The 19613-nt window shown below is 38.6% G+C and overlaps 1 protein-coding gene across 4 annotated transcripts in view; it reads right to left on the minus strand.

Moving 5' to 3' along the window:
- The window catches only part of bmal2 (basic helix-loop-helix ARNT like 2), a 32575-nt gene extending 18669 nt beyond the window's left edge, over nt 1–13906 (minus strand). For 2 of the 4 annotated variants that reach the window (XM_053622907.1, XM_053622904.1), the window contains exon 1: nt 13754–13906. In XM_053622907.1, the coding sequence (XP_053478882.1) occupies nt 13754–13811 (58 nt within the window). In that variant the 5' untranslated portion in view covers nt 13812–13906. Of the gene's footprint in view, nt 655–13753 lie in introns of those variants that run through there. The other 2 variants (XM_053622905.1, XM_053622908.1) reach the window with 2 other exon arrangements.
- Between the last annotated feature and the right edge of the window lie 5707 nt (nt 13907–19613).

Raw genomic sequence — 19613 nt, forward strand, 5'->3', positions numbered from 1 at the left:
AACAGTCTATAGCGAGTTTACATAGTATGGTGTGTGAAAAGCAAAAAATATCCAGTCGGGGCAGTTGTATGGATGGAAACGCCTTGTTGATGAGAGTAGTCTGAGGAGAATGGTCAGACTAGTTTGAGCTGATAAGAAGTCTACGGTAAATCAAATAAAAATACTCTTTACAACCATAGTGAGCAGAAAAGCACCCAAAAAAAAAAAAAATTTCAGAAAAGCAATGCACAACATGCCACACTTTGAGGCAGAAGGGCTACAAGAGCAGAAGACCACATTGGCTACTAATCCTGTCACCCAAGAGCAGGAAACTGAGACTGCAGTTGACACAGGCTCACTAAAACTGTACAGCTGAAGAATGGAAAAATATTGCCTGATCGTCACCTATACTGCTGTGTGTGAAAAGCTGTTCCTAATAAAGTGGTCAGCGGGCATATTTCATCTGTATTGACCATACTGTAAATATCAAAATACCTTTAACGGGCGTTAATATAATGAAGTCATCGTGTTCATGAGATTTCACGCAGTGTTTGGCCACTTTGATGTTTTTTGTTTATTTACACTTAATTGCACATTTTCTAAAAAAAAAAAAAAAATCACTACGCTGGAATGTTATTCCTATTTTTTATTTTCTTATATTTTTTTTTAACCAAAGGTGTACACGAACATGACGTGACATGGGTGCAGACACTGTACATGAAACACAGCCCTTTTGGAGCGCAGTCTTCGTTGAAAATTTCCCAATTGTTAAATGTCTGCAACGGCTTTTCTCCCAGGCTTGGATCGTTGGATCTTGGTGGTTACTGTTGTTGTCATACACTGACTCAAATTTCAGGAAATCAATTCTAGACTTCCAGAAATCTGCTCGAGACTGCCCACACTCTGAAAACTGCCCGGAAAATGTTTCAACATGTCAGCAATTAATCTCAAATGGGGACTGTTTGGTTTACCCATCTGGCATCAGTACCCTCTTCAAAGTGCATGTCAAACTCTGAACAACTCGGCTGAAATTAGGCCTGGTTCTGAAGAGTAGACATGTACGACGTCGACGACATGTACGGTTCTGTGCAAAATCCTACGCACCCTATGTTTTTTTTTTAATACAAATTGCGTTACAGATATTTAATTTATGTTTAATTAATGTTTAATTTCATTTACATGCAAAAGAAGAAGAAAGTGTGACAGTCAAAGTCTTTAAAAAGTAGATATCGTTACACCAAATATTGATTTTGTTTAGTTTATTACTCTTTAATGATACTTCTAGTATATTTTTTGAAGAAAGGTTTCATTTACATTTTTGAAGGCATCTTTGCTTTACAGCATTTCTTTGCAAGACTTCTGCTCAGTACTGTATAAACTGTGAAATGATGAACGGAACATACGAGACATAAGAGTTTCCCAGCAGTCTGAAAATGTAAGTGTGGTGTCCTTCACATGGTTCCATTTTGTACTAAAACCTAAAGGCTTTTCTGAACCGAGATGTTTCTCTTTTGCATTTATCTCTAGTAGAATTATAGAATTTTGCAGTCTGGTTACCAGCAGAAGTGAAGAAAGCAACTGTTCAGAAGTCCCAACCATCAGGTAAGCATTTGAAGGGTTTAAGGCTCTGGGTTACTGATCGGGGTTCAAGCCCCAGCACTCCCAGGCTCTGGGTTACAGACTATGCCACAGTCATTCATAGCCAGGAGTCCAAGAAAGCAAAAATTGATGGACACTAACCAATCATGGGTGTCTGTGAGCTCTTAAATGCAAAAGAAGGCAATTAGCACTTTTTTCCTGACTGTTCAGCTGCCCAGTATCATAGCATGAAAAGCAGCTTGAAAAGATGCAATGGTTGGCTTCATGCATCTTGGAGGAAGCTCATGTTAGACTTCACCCTCCCTGGATGGTCGTTGTCTGTTGTATGACACGGGAGAGTGAGCTAATAGGTGGGAATTGGCAGATGACCACATTTAGAACAGCAATACAAAAAATAAAAAATAAAAAAATAATAATAATAATAAAAAAAAGGAAAATAAAGAAAAAAAAAAAACAAGGAAAAAAAAAAAAAAAGGCTTTTCCATAATTTTTGGCTGTTTTCCAGAATTCACTCATAGCATCAACTGTTGGGTTTTCCCAGACTGCCCCCCCACACACATCCATGATTTCCAGCAGGGAAGTGTCTTCTGGAGTCTACACGACTGACTGCTTTCCTGTTGTTGAAATCACAGAATACGCAGTGGACCAACGATTCAGCAATACCTTGCAAGCCAGGGGCTCTCTTGGCATTGACATATTTTTCTCACCTGTACTGCCATCATTAGCAGTCAGACAAAACTAAACTTGCCTAGTCTTGTTCTAATGTACTGATTTGCTGTTGATTTGAAGCAGCTACAAGACCACACGCTGGAAATAGCAGTTTCTCTTACAGGCCAGAGAAATAAATAAATCGACCAATCATGATCTACACGTTGCATTAATCTGTTCACACTTACGCCTTTAAAACACACTAAGATTTGTTATGCATTCGTGTATATACGAATATTCATGTTCTGAAGAAATATTAACTCCATTTAAAAGTAAAAAACATTTCCAGCATAAAGAATCATCTGGAGCAAACTAAAATAGCAAAGTGTCCCTGTGTCTATTTTTGCTGTTGGAAGGATGCCATGGTGGAAATTGTCTTGGAACAGAGAGTGAGACTGATTTCACCACCAGTATTCAGGCACAAAAAGAAACTTCCAGAGGTCCTTAAAAACAGAAACATACACTGTATCGGCACGTCCAAATAAGAATGCACAATATATCCTATTACTATCAACAAATAATTGTGATTACTTTCCATTGCTATTATTTACACTTGTTAACTGAATAAATAAATAAATCAATAAATATTTGTGTCATGGAAGGGTTAACGTTTAAGGACTAGACCTACTCAAGACTACTTGAGTAGGTCTACTACTAGCCAAAATCTTCCATTGTATTGGTACACAAATTAACGTGTAAACCAAGTGGCTCTACTCGCATTTTCTCCACAGAGACATACATGACATATCAAAATCAGTGCGGATTTTTGCATCTTTACTTAAAACCTAGCACTGCACATGGACCCTAAAAGGCCATGATTTAGCAACGTGATACAAAAGAGAGTCAGTTCATAAACGCCTACACCAGTATACATTTAGGGAGGCTTTGTCTCCCTTCAGTCTCCTTTTCAGGAGGTGAAATGCATGCTCAACTGGGTTAAGGTCTGGTGATTGACCTGGTCAGTCTAAAACCTTCCAGTTTGTTCCTGCTTATAAAGTCTTATATGACTGTCTATTTCACACACAACAAACTTGAATGGAAAAAATGAACATTTTACGAGCATGTCTCTTCAAGGGGTCAGTGTGGACAGTATGGCTAAAGTCATATAACACACCATTCACAATATGCTTTATGGGAATTCAGCATTTTCCTTTTATAAAACTAACAACCACATTCATAAATAAAGGAGTTTTACTTTGTGTGTGTGGGGGGGGGGGGGGTGTTCGACCTTTTTTTTGCTAAGCCTATCCACCTTTTTCCTACGCCCCATGATGCTTTGCACGAATTATGGGAGTAACTTCAGTTAAGGCATAAACAAACCTTTCGGTGTGGTGTCACTAGTCATTCATTCGTATAAAGGACTTATAAAGCTTATAAAGGACATCAGCATACCCGTCCCTTCTTTAATAGAGAAACGCGAGGAAAATTTAAAAATGGATCGCTTACAGCAGCATATTTCGTGTTTTTGTTGAGTCAGTCGTTTGTGACGGTAAGGCAATGAGCAGTTTGAATAGCTGAGTCTTACCAGTACCTTCACAGTAAAAGTCGTGAGCGTTTTACGGAAGGACGTTGGAAATGATTCTGTGTACTTAAAAGCTGACGCAGAGCCAAGTCAAAGCCTGAGAGTGTCACATTATAAAGCTTGGGTTTTACTGTCAATGTCAGGTGTCATACAGACATTGGGGTGCTCATGTATAGCAGGTCCAGGACGCTATTGTAGTCATGCAGCTGCAATCATGTGAAAGGTCATTATGACGATGATTATTATTATTATTGTTATTAATATTTATTACTAGTATTAGTATTAGGCTAGTAGTAGTAGCAGCAGCAGCAGCATTATCTGAGTTCTACTAGTGTTTTATAGCTATAGCCCTAGGGAGCTAAAATAAAGAGTTAGAAAGATGATGTTGTTTCTTCTATAAAAGCTAGAGAAGAATAGACAGGCATGACTGTTCAATTGCTCACAGGAACAGTCCGCCTTAACTTTAGGTCTGTGTATGTAGCATTTTTCTTTAAGCCACAAATTAAGTTTTGCCTGGTTTTAAGTGCAGCCTAAAATGAACAGCACCCGCTGTTCCAGAGCTTCGTAATGACATCCTGAAATGATATTCCTGCTTGAAGCAACAAACAGTATTAGTTTAAAACGACACACAAACCACGACATAAACAACACCTACTGCAACCAGAGCAAGCCAGTTAACGTTGTTCTACTACTTCTGCAGGAAATACTACCCATAATCGTTTTTACAGCAGCACCCTCAGGAAAAAAGTGGATAAGCATGATAATTTGCCCCTGAACGACCCATTCACTCCTTACGAGTACAAATGCGAGTTCAATGGAACGAGCTAAAGCTGACCCAGCTCTAGTCCCTGGCGCCTCCATTTAAAAGTGCCCCACAGGCCCAGTGACCTAAATAGCCCTTAACAGATCAGCAGCAGGCCGATTTTTTAATCCTAGGCTATGGAGTGATTATTAGGCTTTACCAGGTGATGATGTGGCCACGTTTTTCAATGATCTACCTCCTCCCTCTCTTCAGGAAAGTAACTTACAGACACGACCTGTATTACGGTGCAGCCGCACAGGACCACAAAAATATTTCACATAAAAAGGAAAGCTATTCTACTAACAACTCATTAAATAGAATAAAAACTCAGGATAATACAATCAGAAAATATTTAGCCAAGTACATTAACCCACACAAACATTCTTTGCACTCATTTAATCAGATTAATCACCCTTGTCAAATTATTTTCAGCATAAGCTTCTCACTATTAGCTACTGTATATAATCTCGTCAACTTGCTGCCAACTTCAAATGAAAATGCAAAGGGACTCATATCAATCTTTTAGTAAAGTTGTGTGTAAATGTTTTCTTAGGCCAAACGGAAGTAAAAATTCCCAGCAGATTTACAAAAGCCGATTATCACTGATTTACTTCATACTCACATACAGCACATGTACGTTGATAAATCTCCAACGCTTGTAAATTACCAAGTGCATTCACGGCACAACTCAATTATATTTATTGACACTAGGACTACTAACGATTATTTTCATAACCGATTAAATCGGTCTATTGTTCTTTCTTCTTCGATTAATTGGATTAAAAAATGTAATACCTTTTTTAAAATTTTTTTTAAATAAAAATCAACCAACCGAGTGTTACACATTTACATTAACACAAATGTTTGTCCAGTTGTGTCAAGTATTTATGCTTTTTTTTTGTGGATGGGGAAAATAAATAAATAAATAAATAAATAAATAAATAAATAAATAAATAAATGCACAGATAATTAAACAGTCCTAAAGTAATAATAAAATCTCACTTTCAGCTGCACCTTATGCTTAGGTACTCACTGCCTAGACATATTTTAATTTGACATTACAGATCTTACTTGCGCTACCACTGTTCATCACCGCAACTACACAATAAATCATTCCCATTATAATAAACAACAGAATTTACACGGCACGTGTGCAAATAGAACATATGACAAACTTGATTTAAACTAAAGCTCTTAAGCAATTCACCAATTTCCTGAACCCCTTGCACTCAGTGGAGCATTTAGCATATAAACATACGTTTGTGCTCGTGCATCACTGTCGTGCTACACAAGTTTTATTTATTTATTGTTCTTTTAATGCCATACCAGCATCAGTGCCTATTTTCATGGCAAGATCAAGGTAGGTAAAGCAGGGCATTCCAGTAATTCTTACAGCATTACAACACTAAATCCATGCTACACATGCTCCGCTCTGTAAAGTTTGCAGGTTGCAATCTTCTTCGTGGCATTTGATATAAAACGCTTTCGTGCCTTAGTGGGTCGCACACTTTTTTCTTATGTCACCTTATGATTACAACCTCCGTCTGATGGTGACTGAGGTCATGTTGGGAATAAAAGGTAATGTTAACAAAGAGGAAAATTTAGAAATTAATTCTCGTTGACTCAGGGTATTCTGTTAAACCTAGCGGTGTCGCATTATGTGCATTTGACATCATGCGCCATAGACTGGGAAACGACTTCTACTTCTGGTTAGTAAAAAAAAAAAGAAAACCCCCCCCGCTAGTGTTCCATTTAAGATGATGCTACCCTTCTAAAATTCATACACTTGACGGCAGAGTGCATAGTGCAAGTGTATAGTACTTGGGACACAACTTTGGTATTTACTCTCCGATGCATGTTTTCAGAACAGAAATAACGAAATGAGTAAATGTGACCTGTGCCTTGCGCAGACTGAGTAATCAATAATGAGATTCGTTGACAACAATTTTCATAATAGATTATTATTGATTAGTTGTTGCAGATCTAATGGATGCATGAAAAAGAGCAGCTCCTATGCGTGGTGTGTGGTGAACCTTCCAGTAATGCAGCTCAGCCAATGCAGTGCATCAGCAACCGTAGTGTAGAAGTTCAATAAATTAATATTCACATGACCAAATCTATACCAAATAATTCAAGCTTCATTGCATTAATTAACCTTTGACTATCATGTAAAGAAATGCTTATTTTGTTATCACAGTAGACACCCTTTTAGTGGATGTCATTTCTTTTGTCCTAACTAAACGCTCAGGTCTTGGCCAAAATTGCATTTTTCTGCCTTTAACATGTATTGAAACACCAGCTTTAAGAAATCAATATCTCGCACCCAAATCATGTGGAAAAGAATTTATTTCCTTTTTGATTGTGCCTCTGCGTTTCCCAGGATGCTTTCTGTAATCAAAAAGCTTTTTTTGTAAGTGAAATATAATGATGGAGACAAATAGCAACTTTCACGATATGACAATTCTTTTTTTTAAAATTTTTTTTATAAACCTTAAAAGCTTCAAAAAAAGCTTTAAAGCAATTTAAACACATTTACAAACACATTTAAAAAATAATTCAAGTCATCTTGAATGACAGCAAAAGAACCTCTTTAAGAGCACACATTTTAATCGCGATGATATGTTCCTGTCTACTGAAAAGAAGTAAACAATTAGTTTCTCACAGCGACCAACATCTCAAACAGAGAGCGCACGTTTTTGCTACATGAATTATACAACATACTCGGTACACTTTCATACACCACAAACCTGGAAAAGGGCTAACAATACAAGATTGCTCTAAAAATCTATGAATGCTGAAAATAAGTGGGACTGTTTTCATAACTGTTCCACAAAGTACATTCACTATTTTATGAAAGATCTGGACAATTTACCGTGTCAAGTCTGCTCCAATTTCTCTGAAAGCAGACCACGCCACGTCACATGAGAGAGTTCCCAAGCAAATATTAAATCAACTACCCATCATGCTTTACTAGGATTTCCACATTATTCATCACAGTGGCATGTTTAAAGTTTTGTTGTTGATCATACAAAACAAACTGGAAAGGGCTTGTGCACACATCCATATACAGTCAGCTCTAGAATTATTGGCACCCTTGGTCAAGACTGTAAAAAGAAACTTTTTGTTATGCAAAAAAAAAAAAATAAAGTGTTGGGTTAATTAGCTTAAACACACTGCAAAAATCTCTCATCTAGAGAAATCTAATCTTCACTGAACTAAATTTATTTCAGTAATTACTTACCAAAAATCTATTTTTCTAACAAAACCACGTGTCAATTATTAGCACCCTTAGAAATACAATGAATAAAATATACAAATGAATAAAATCTAACTGAAGCATGGTAAAATTTATATTTTCCCCATTTGTATTTTACTTTTCTTTATTCAACTGAGTGTTTAGAAACTCTTAAGTGGTCAGTAGTTTCACTGGGGTATAAATATGAAGTGACACAAATGCCAAATTTCCTTAATGGTTCATCAACATGGACTAGAGAACATGTCAACAAGATCAGAGAAAACTAATAAGTCAGATGGGAGAAAACAAATCGGCAGGAAATGGCTTTTTAAAATATATCAATGTCTACTGTTAGGGCAATAATTAAGAATTTGAATACCTCTGGATCTGTACCGAACCCGGGAAGTAAGTGGTACCACCACACACAGTGACCAGAATGGTTAAAGAATCACTGTGAGATGTGCAGAAGATGACAGCATTTTGGGGTTACCAAGTTTCCAAATATACAATAGGACGCCCGCTCCATTCCAGAAAACTACCTGGCAGAAGAATGCTTTTTCTTTTATTTACTAACAGTAACACTTAAAGTTCAATAGAGTAGAGTTCAGTAGAGTTCTGTGGTCAAATGGGACAAAAATAGAACTTTCGTCCAGCAAACACTGAAGGTGGATTTGGCATAAAAAGGATTGTTATATGTATCCAATCCCTACATTTCAGCATAGTGGACCATCTGTGATGCTTTCACGCTGTTTTTCCTCCAAAGGCCCTGAGAAACTTCTGAGAACAAACAACATCATGGAGTCCATCTATTACCAAGAGAATTTTATTGTTTAAATGAAAATTGACTTTTGTTAAGAAGCTATGGCTGGATCTTGCAGCAGGTGCAAATGATCTAAAATATACATAAAAATGCAAACAAAGATGGCTCAATGGACATGGCCATCCCAGTTCCCTGAACTAGACCTGTAGAGTGTGCTGAAGGAGTGTCCACAAGAGGACCTGGGACTCTTGAGAGATTGTGTATTAATGAGTGATCTCAAAGCATTATAGGAGAAGATTCAGAAGAAAGTCTATTTGTCACATATACATTACAATATAGTGAAATTATCCAAGCTTGTAAGGAAGTTAGGGTCAGAGCACAGGGTCTAGCGTGACATGGCGTCCCTGGAGCATAGAGGGTTAATGGCTTTGAACAAGAGCCCAACACAGGCATCTTGGTGGTACTGAACCCGACTTTCTGATCAGTAACCCAGAACCTTAAGCACTGAGCCACCAATGCCCAAAATGACCCAAGGATGGCCATTTTAGCATTCATTCAACAACATTATGTTGACAATAGGAAGTTGTAAAAAAAAGGTAACTCCAATGTGCCAGTGACTGACACGTGTTATATGATACATTACACACGAGATGCAGAGATCAATGTCTTAATTAATGTTACATATAGCACCTTTAAAGAGGTTCAAGACTACAGTCTGTGAGCTAAAATAAACATGATAATCTCCTTTCTACCTTCACATCATAATGTAAAGCCATACAACACAACTCTTGTATACTACAGATACCCTAATCATTTCTTTTACAGTCCCTATAAAAAAATCACTGGAGCTGATAAGTTTACGAGCATGACATTGAGAAAATTTCCATAACATATTTTCCGTAGGATATCAGCAGCGACATGAAGGATGTGGGAATTCAGCTGCATTATTTCCCCTCTTCTTTCTCCACTAGCGCAGAGCACCTGAAACAACTTTAAAATGAAGCAGATCTCTAAACTACTACAACCGTTATTAACCTGGGCCTTTGCTTTCATGCCCTTGAGGAATAACTGGCGCATAGTGCTTTTCTGCAGATTGTAATCTGCTTTGCCAACTGGTCTTTCAACCCTGTCTGTCTCCACGTGTTCAATCAGAGCAAGGCAGAAGGTGAAGCAACAGCATGTGGCTGAAAATAACCTACTTTAACCTACTTCTGAGAAAGGTTTGTCTCGTGTTATCCGCCAGCTGTGTGAGTAAGGTACAAGAGGCCTTTCTCGTTTCTGTTTTCGGACTTGATTCCAAATCACTTAAAAATGTTGTGTGTGCAAATAATTTACAATTACAATAATGAGCTGTTTCATATTGTCGGTGCCAAAAACCTCAGACACTAAAATCATCTGAGTGCCAATTTGGACAGAAGTTATTACTCTCGAGGCACGGACCACGAAGTGGTAATAAAGTTACAGAACGTGCCACAGAGTTTTGTTCCATAAACTTAAAGCACTTTCTTTCTCACTTCTCACTATGCACATTTTCCGTTCTAGCATTTACTCTGTAACTCCCAGTTTGCAAATTAAATAAGTAACTGCATGCCAGTGTTGCATTACCAGTTAGGATTAAAAATGGCAAACTTCTACTCATATCCTAATCCATCTCTACTTCTTGTGCACCAGTATGAACTAAAGATGTGACTTTGTTAGCCAAAAGAATTCGAGAGCAATCAACACATCCTTCCTGTGTTTTGGTAGTTATTTAAGGTAAACAGATTCTAAAAGGGCCCTGCAATAGACTGGCATCCCATCGAGTCTGTATTCCCGCCTCGTGCTCGTGTTCCCGGGATAGACTCCGGATACAACCCGACCCTGACCTGGATAAAGTGCTTATTGACAAACTTTTTATACTGTAATCAATCCAGGACATTTCATAAAAAGGTTTGAAGTAACCAAACAAGCGTCATGCTTATGGTATTTGGCAGATGCCCTTATCCAGAGCGACTTACATTTATCTCATTCATACATCTGAGCAATTGAGGGTTAAGGGCCTTGCTCACAATATACTTGCTCATATAGCTGACTTCACTAAAACACACAAAGAGTAGGCAGTATGGCTCTGAATTATAGAACGAAAGAGCTCAGAACATTTTCACTCTTTTTCTGAATACTTGAGTCCATACTCCAGTTTTGGGCTCGTTTAGGGGAGTGGGTTATAATTGCAGGATCCTTCTGAAAAATTCCTTCTGAACTGTAGATCGATTGTGGAATTCCATACGCCTTTTCCGTACACAGGTTTGCATAATGGTAGGCAGTACGTTCAGCACAAGCCATTCATTTTTTCGCAGTGCTCTCAATACAAGCACTCAACCACAAAAGCATACTAATTAGAGTGCTCTAGTCCTAGAAAAGTCAGGTTTTATATAATACATCAATAACAATAACAACCCTTCCCCCAGCAACATGAAATTAGAAAAAGTAAGTAACTGAATCAAACACGAAACTGAAACTGAATCAATCACGATACTCAAAATGTGGCACAGAGTGCAGATAGCTTGAAAACCTTGAGGGCCTTTCACACGGAGCGTGATTAAGCGACGCAAATGTACGACGCGATGACGCTCTTCCCTCGAAACAATATCAAGATCACTACGTTATCATTGGTGCCTGAGAACAAAGAACTTTTTGATAAAAGTCACAGCGAAATCCATTTTCTTTCTTTTTCTATGCTTCTTAACAGTTTGTGTGCCCTGTGGTGCTACACGCCAACATTTAAGTGAGTCTTCTCAGTGGTCAAAGATGATAGGCCGATCAGCTGAACAGTGGGTTGCGCCACCTAGTGTGCAGGCGTAAAATGCATTCCCGGTCAGCACCACCTAGCGTGCAGGCGTGAATTAGCCGAAGGCGATAGATCATTGCGTGTTCGGTGTGAAAGCACCGTTCGTCTGCGATTCGGTTCACTTCAACGCGTCACGCTTAGTGTGAAAGGACCTTTAGACATAAGGTTAAACATGGCATAAATCTTTGTTTCAGGTCATAAATGGTAATAAGCGACAACTTCTATTTTGACTGGAGGATATTTAAAGTCAGAGAGGTAAGATGGCACAGCGGGTACAGTTGCTGCCTCACGGCTCCCCAGTTCGTTCCAGAGATCAGGTTACTGTTTTTATGGAGTTTCTGTACATGTTCTCTCCATGTCTGCATTTGTTTCCTCTGGTTTCCTCCCAGCTTTAAGAAGTAAAATAAATCTTGCAAGTGGATTTGCTATGACAAATTGCACCTAGATGTGAATGTGTGTGAGATTGTGTGTGTTAATGGTGCCTTGAGATGGACTAGTGACCCATCCAGGATGTGGTCCCAGCTCTCACACAGCATTCCTGGGATAGACTCTGGACTCTGAACAAAGCGGTTACTGAAGATAAACAAGTCCTAAACCACCACCAAAACTGCTTAGACATCCAGCCATTTTCTGTAGCACTTATCCTACACAGCATCACAGGGGGGCCTGAAGCCTATCCCAGGGAAATCGGGGCACAAGGTGGGAGACACCTTGGATGCGGTGCTAACCCATCGCAGGGCACAATCACACATACATTCACACACTACGGGCAATTTGGAAATGCCAATCAGCCTGCAGCGGATGTCTTTGGACTGGAGGAGGCAAGCGGAGTACCCTGAGGAAATCCCCGAAGCACTGTGCAGACGGTGCAAAGCCGAGATTCGAACCCCCAACCAAAAAGGTGCGAGGCAAATGTATATATATTGTACATACGGTATATATTGGGTTTCCTCACTGCAATAATTTTTTACAGAACTTTTTATACTGTTGCATGATTATTTAGGGTACATAGACTGGGTTACACAGACTCTCTTACACAGGGATGGTTCAAAGACAATTCATTAATTAAAAGATTTTGTTTTGTTTGTTTAAACATGCTCATTTGTGGTGTGAAGCAGAGATCAGAGAGAAGGCCTACAACAGTCCTGAGTTTGACCTACATATTACACAAGCACTGTTTATGCATTAAGCACACTTCAGATCCAGGAGCACCGACTGCAGGAAACACCACAGCACCTTGGTCATATTCCAACATCCTTCACAGATTCATTTAAGAAAAGAAGGGTGTGTGTGTGTGTGTGTGTGTGTGTGTGAATTTCTCATTCCTGCTCTGAAGTCTACATACTACTATTGCTCATATACAACTAAAAAACAATAATAAAATGATCCCCCCTCCCCATTTTCATACAGTGAGGTATTTATAGACAGAGCTCCAACACCTGCTACATTCACTTAACAACAATAAATCTGTGTATATGTTTACTTACATCCCCTCCACAAGCTATCTACTTAAAATAAAGAAAGAAAAAGAAATACTGACTCAAAGCATAAGCAGCGCTTAAAATAAAACAAGATCTCCTGAGCTGAAGCCAGAGCAACATCACTCAAGTTTCATTAAGTACCAGGATCATCTAGGTAATGTGCTGCTAGAAAGCTTTCCAAAACTTTCTTTCATTACCACAGTATTCTCCTTACATGTGTTAATTAACAAGCTACTACTATTCAAAAGTAGTAATAATAATAGGAGAGATTTAAAGTCTTAACACAGAGGAACTGGGCCGAAAAATAAACAGTCTAATAAACAGTTATTTCCATTCAAGAAGTGTTACAGAACAATTAAACCAAACTAGTTCGCTCAAAGATTTAAAAACAAAAACAACAACAGACCCTCGATAAGCTAGGCTTTATATGAACTTGTGTTAGCATAGCCACAAGTAAGTTTATATTGACGGTGAACCCCGGGCCTTTCTGGAGTCTATAAACAAACTCCACAGTCAGGTCTACAGTAGTAAATACACTTGCACTAGAGATAGAAAAAGAAAAAAAACTGTTCATTGTGGTGTATTTTCCAAACCAGGGCAATGCGGCCAGTTCAGTACAGCAGCACCCAGCGTCAATCCTCGACTACGAGAGTTTGCTCTACTGAACTACTGACCTAGTTTGAGTGTGAACACCAATGAGAGCGGAACACCGACCGACAGCTCAGCTCAGCTCTCCGCCCGCTGTGTACAGAGCAGCTCGCACTCTATCAGCGCCAAATTAAAATAACCCACCGGTGGATGTGTCGAGAATGTGGGTTTAAACACTACCTGGTGACCTACCTGTCTCTCCCCCGGGGGCTCTGTCACCGGCAGCAGCCGCTGCATCGGTCGCCGACATGGCTGGAGCCGGTACGCCGGGGCCCAGCACTCGGATGCATGTGCAGGAGTAGGCGGTAATAAACGCTGGGAGAGGGTGGGAGAGGGAGAGGGTGGAGGGTGGAGGGTGGGAGAGGGTGGAGGGTGGAGGGTGGGAGAGGGTGGAGGGTGGAGGGTGGGAGATGGGAGGCGGGTGGGAAGCGAACCTTTGTACAACTGACTTTTTTTTCTCCTTCTGTCACCTAAATTAGTCGGAAGAAGCAGCGTCAAGCATGAAAACAGCACCGCCGGTACGCGGTATAATCAAGATGCAGAGGTTGGAAGATACGGAGCGAGAGGGGAGGGGGGGAACACGGAAGCAGACGCTCGTGGCTCCTCCCACCGCAGCCAGGGCCCGCCTCCCTCGCGCTCCATTCCCTCACGTTCCTAAATCAGCAAGTCACGCGATATGTTACGCAAGCGGAGAAAAATGCGGTCACGGATTCAATAGCGGTAGGCAGAGGGAACCGTGTTAGTGGCACGAAAGTTTGCAGTGTCGGTCTATGTCTGGAGTCAACTGTCATGGCTTTATATCGATCGTTTACTTGCTTTTTAACTGCATATTTATTATTAGGCTATTATTATTATTATTATTAGTAGTAGTAGTAGTAGTAGTAGTAGTAGTGTTGTCCAAAGGTCTGAGGCCATTAGTAAATGTTTCTATTTTGCATTCTTTTCTTATCTAATACAAACATTTTCATTAGAAATTATATTATTTACAAAAACTTGATTGAAAAGTAGAATATTTGAAATATTTACCTGAATTTCCGAGTTTCTTAGTATTTGGTTTGTCCCCTTTTTGCTTTAATGACAGTGTGCACTCGAGCTGGCGTGGACCCTGGAATGGACCCTGGCATGGACTCTGGTATGGACATGTGCAAAACCTTATGATCCATCTTAGATCAAATCCATTGAAGTGTCGTCTGATCATATGCTTCATTAGAAGAGATTAGACATTAGGAATTAGGTATAAGGAAAATCTGATCATTTGTACAAAGCAGTTAATATGGTCAGTATCACACATTTGCTTACATTGAAATAGGGACCTTTTTAACCCTTGTGCGTCAATTAAAAAAAGTTACACATAGGTCCATAGAGGACAAAAATGTCCATGCCCAAAAACTGTCATAAAAATATTATATATTAATATTTTTTTCCACTTTCACTGACATCATTTTTTTTGTACCAGCTTCAGTTCTGATCATAATTCATTACAATAAACATTCATTCATTTTCAGAATTGTAACCCTTTAAATGCTGCTTGTTTACATTATGCCACAGATGTTTTTTATGAAAAAAATAAAAAATAAATTATTTTCCATATACTAAATGCTAAGCAGATTTTTTTTCTTTGATTATTACAGTCTTTGATATGTCAATGATTAACAACAACATTAATTTTGATGTGTTCATATTTTTTATACAGTGTCAGAATTAAAAACAAAAAAACAAAACCATTACTCAGGTCCTTGTCAAAAAACTGTCATGGAAATATTATATATTATTATTTTATTTTTTTTCCAAATTTCACTGACTTTAGTTTTTTACCAGCATTAGTTCTGATCATAACTACCCAAACATTCATTCATTTTCAGAATTTTAACCCTTTAAAATGCTGGGTTGAGCCTTTTGGGTCATTTAATTGGGTTATTTTCTGACTTGGATAGTTTTTGGGTAGTTTTGTGTAACCCAAACGCTGGGTTAGTGGCTGCATCATTTTCAGTGACAGGTGAATCAATTCCCCAACCCTGACACCTCAGCCCAGCTCCTTTGGTCAAATCAACTCAGCACAGACTGTTTGAATTCACCTCAGGTGGAGGTAGCGGTTTTCACATGGACAGAATGTTCGATTTATTTGGAGAAACACACTCAGAACGGTGTTAATATCCCACATTTTATGTTATTACTATTTGAGCACGTGTTAAATTATCCTATAAATGCGTTAAAATAAAATAAAAATTTCACACGAGTGCCCAACACAACATGTGTTAAATTAGTGATATTTAGGCAGGGAGCTCTCGAAAATGTATTCATTGTAAAACAGTAACTCAACAAGTGATAATTAACTTTACCTATCGCCACAGCTTCAAAAGTGAATATCATATACTGCTTCCTCATTGTTGGTGTTACACTACTACTGTCAGGTGTTTACGTCGGCTGTGAAATATGGACTGAGGTTATTATATAATTCTCTGGGTCTGCATCTTATCTGAGGCTCCGAGTTAGGGTTAGCTAGCTGGATTCTGTAACCAATCACAGTAAGGATGAGTGATGCTAACCTAGACGCTCACCTGAGTTAAAAACATTACTTTACAGCTCGCGGTAATGTTAGACATTACCATTACCTTTTGGAGAGTTAACGATAATATAGCATTACAGCTATTCACCATGATGTAATACAGAGAATGGGTTAACGTTAACTACATTTAGCAATTGTTTTGGACAAAGCAAGCTGTAGTAATTTGCATTAGGAGGACGGGTTAGGGTCGTGTTTCTTCATGTATTCTGCAAATGTTAATGCTTGTTAACAGGTGCAGACAGTCAGTGGCTAACGGAACTTAGCTAGTGCAGTAATGTCGAGGCCAAAAGTTCTTTACAAGGTTAGCGTGACAAAAATAAAGGTTGGGTTTAGGTTGTAATGCTTTCCACTATCTCTGTAATGTTGGTTCACGTAATTAGGTTGTGCAAAAAAATTGACGGTGAGGTGCTAAAGGCAGGAAAATAAATATTCGCAAGTTAGCTAGATGGGTGCACGGTGGCTTAGTCGTTAGCACGTTCACCTCACACCTCCAGGGTCGGGGGTTCGATTCCCACCGTGGCCCTGTGTGTGCGGAGTTTGCATGTTTGCAGGTTTCCTCCGGGTACTCCGGTTTCTTCCCCCAGTCCAAAGACATGCATGGTAGGCTGATTGGCATGTCCAAAGTGTCTGTAGTGTATGAATGGGTGTGTGTGAATGTGTATGTGAGTATGCCCTGCGATGGATTGGCACCCTGTCCAGGGTGTACCCCGCTTTGTGCCCGATGCTCCCTGGGATAGGCTCCAGGTTTCCCCGTGACCCTGAAGGAAGGATAAGCGGTATAGAAGATGGATGGAAGTTAGCTAGATTTTCCTGGTGAGTCTACAGTGCCATTTTCTTTATTAGGAGAGTGAAGGTCACATTTCCAAAATTACACAATTTGGGGTTCTGTAACGCAGTTAAAGCCCAAAGGAATTTGTCCATATTTTGTAGCTAATAACTAATCAACACTCCTTTTGCTCTTTTACAGCTTTTCAAATGGAAGGGAGTGGGACTCCTGTCTTTATAGATGGCAGGGAGATTTGTAAGAAGATGCATCAACTTCAATTCTTACATCTGTCAAATGTTTAAAGGAGTTTAATAAATGTTACCTGAATTTCATGCAATTGTTTGTTTATTTTGTGAGTATTTTAGTAGAATTTTAGTATACAAACACTGATTTTGTTAAAAGCCACACAAAATGTGTTGTCCTTTACTAGAAATGCAGGTGTGTTAAAAATTAACACATGATTGATTGAAGGTTCGTATCAATATATTTATTCATAAAACCATTTTTGTACACTAGAAAAAGCGAAAATGTGCAAGAACAGTCCAGTTTACATGACATTAAATGCACCGCTATCTTCATTAGCTTTGGCTTACTTGTTTGTAATGCCCAATGGATTATAAGATTGTTACAAAGTAACATTTCATCTGTAATATTACAGGAGCATCTCAGAAATTTAGAATATTGTGGAAAAGTTCATTTTTTTCCCCCATAATTTAATTCAAAAAGTGGAACTTTCATATATTCTAGATTCATTAAACATAAAGTGAAATAATTTTGAGTCTTTTTTTGTTTTAATCTTGATGATTACGCTTTACAGCTCATGGAAATCAAAAATCCAGTATCTTATTAGAATGAAGAATTTATAATACAGAAATGTCAACCTCCTGGGAAGTATGTTAATTTATGCACTGGATACTTGGTCAGGGCTTAAATCTTTTTGCACGAATTACTGCATCAGTGCGGCGTTGCATGAAGGCAATCAGCCTGTGGCACTGCTGAGGTGTTCTGGAAGCCCTGGATGCTTTGATAGCGGCCTTCAGGTCGTCTGTATTGTTGGGTCTGTTGTCTCTCATAGATTTTCTATGGAGTTCAGGTCAGGCGAGTCGGCTGGCCAATCAAGCACAGTAATACCATGCTCAGCAAATCAGTTACTGGTAGTTTTGGCACTGTGGGCAGGTGCCAAGTCCTGCTGGAAAAGGAAATCAGCATCTCCATAAAGCTTGTCAGCAGATGGAAGCATGAAGTGATCTAAAACCTCCTGGTAGACGCTGCATTGACTCTCGACTTGAGAAAACACAGTGGACCACACCAGCAGATGACATGGCACCCCAAATCATCACTGACTGTGGAAACTTCACACTGGACTTCAAGCAACTTGGATTCTGTGCCTCTCCACTCTTCTTCCAGACTCTGGGACCTTGATTTCCAAATGAAATGCAAAATTTACTTTCATCTGGAAAGAGGACTTTGGACCACTGAGCAACGGTGTTTTTAGTCAAATGGTGTTTTAATGAAGCTGATTAGAACTCTTCTCAGGTCAATATTTCTGTATTATAAATTCTTTATTCTACTATTTTTGAGATACTGGGTTTTTTCCAGTATCTCATTTCCATGAACTGTAAGCCGTAATCAAGATTAAAATAAAAAAAGGCTTGAAATATTTCACTTTATGTGTAATGAATCTAGAATATATGAAAGTTCCACTTTTTGAATTAAATTATTGGGGAAAAAAATTACTTTTCCACGATATAATTTGAGATGCACCTGTATATGAAAGCAAATAATACGAAGCATAATACATATCATACATTATATATCTTTTTCTCACTATTTCACTTAGTCTCACTATCTGTGGAGTTTCTTAAAATTCCAGTTTATGCTACAACAGTTGGTTTGTCAGCTAGCTAACAAATATATAACAGGTTATATATAAACGACAGTGCTGTTGAATGGTCAGTTCAGGAGGTTTTGATGAATTTTCTACAAAAGCACAGCTATGACAGTAGTACAGACTCCGATAGGTTATTATAATAGTTATTTTTCTATACTTACACAGAGACATTTATGGTGGACATTCCACATAAACAGATTACAAAATGTGTGTACTTCTTAATATGGTGACGTTTTCTGTGAGGAGATAATTTTTTCGCATATTTGGAAAGAGCCTGCAGTGTCAGCACTGTGTACAATCAGAGTTAAGCTGAAAATGTAACCTTTTTGGCACAGCAAATTCAACAGAAAGTGAAGATTTTTCAAAGATTGTATGGACGACCATTTCCTTGACAAAACCACTAGGTGTCGCACTGGTTCTTAGGAATTTTCAATTCATAGTTTATTGACAAAGATCATCTTGTGCAATTGTTCATGGTAAAAGCAAATCATTCATTCAACTGAAAAAATGGAAGAGAAATAGATTTTTATGAAATCTTCACTATTCACACACTAACTCAGCATTAATGCCTGTTTAAAAACTGTAGTTCTGCTTAAATAAATTATTTATTCAGTCTAGTTCTGGCATATATGGAATGACATTTCTAGTGGGGAGTACCATATGTTTTTTGGGGGTTTTTTTTGGCTTAATGACTGAAACCAATTAAACCCATATCTCTCAGCATACATAGCCATACCAACACTGCTGATGAATCTTTTAGCCCTTGATATTTTTCATTTTCAATCAATTTCACATAATTACATATAGGAATCAAACTTTTTTCCTTGCC

The sequence above is a fragment of the Ictalurus furcatus genome, chromosome 4 (assembly GCF_023375685.1).
Source record: "Ictalurus furcatus strain D&B chromosome 4, Billie_1.0, whole genome shotgun sequence".
In the NCBI taxonomy this organism is placed as follows: domain Eukaryota; kingdom Metazoa; phylum Chordata; class Actinopteri; order Siluriformes; family Ictaluridae; genus Ictalurus; species Ictalurus furcatus.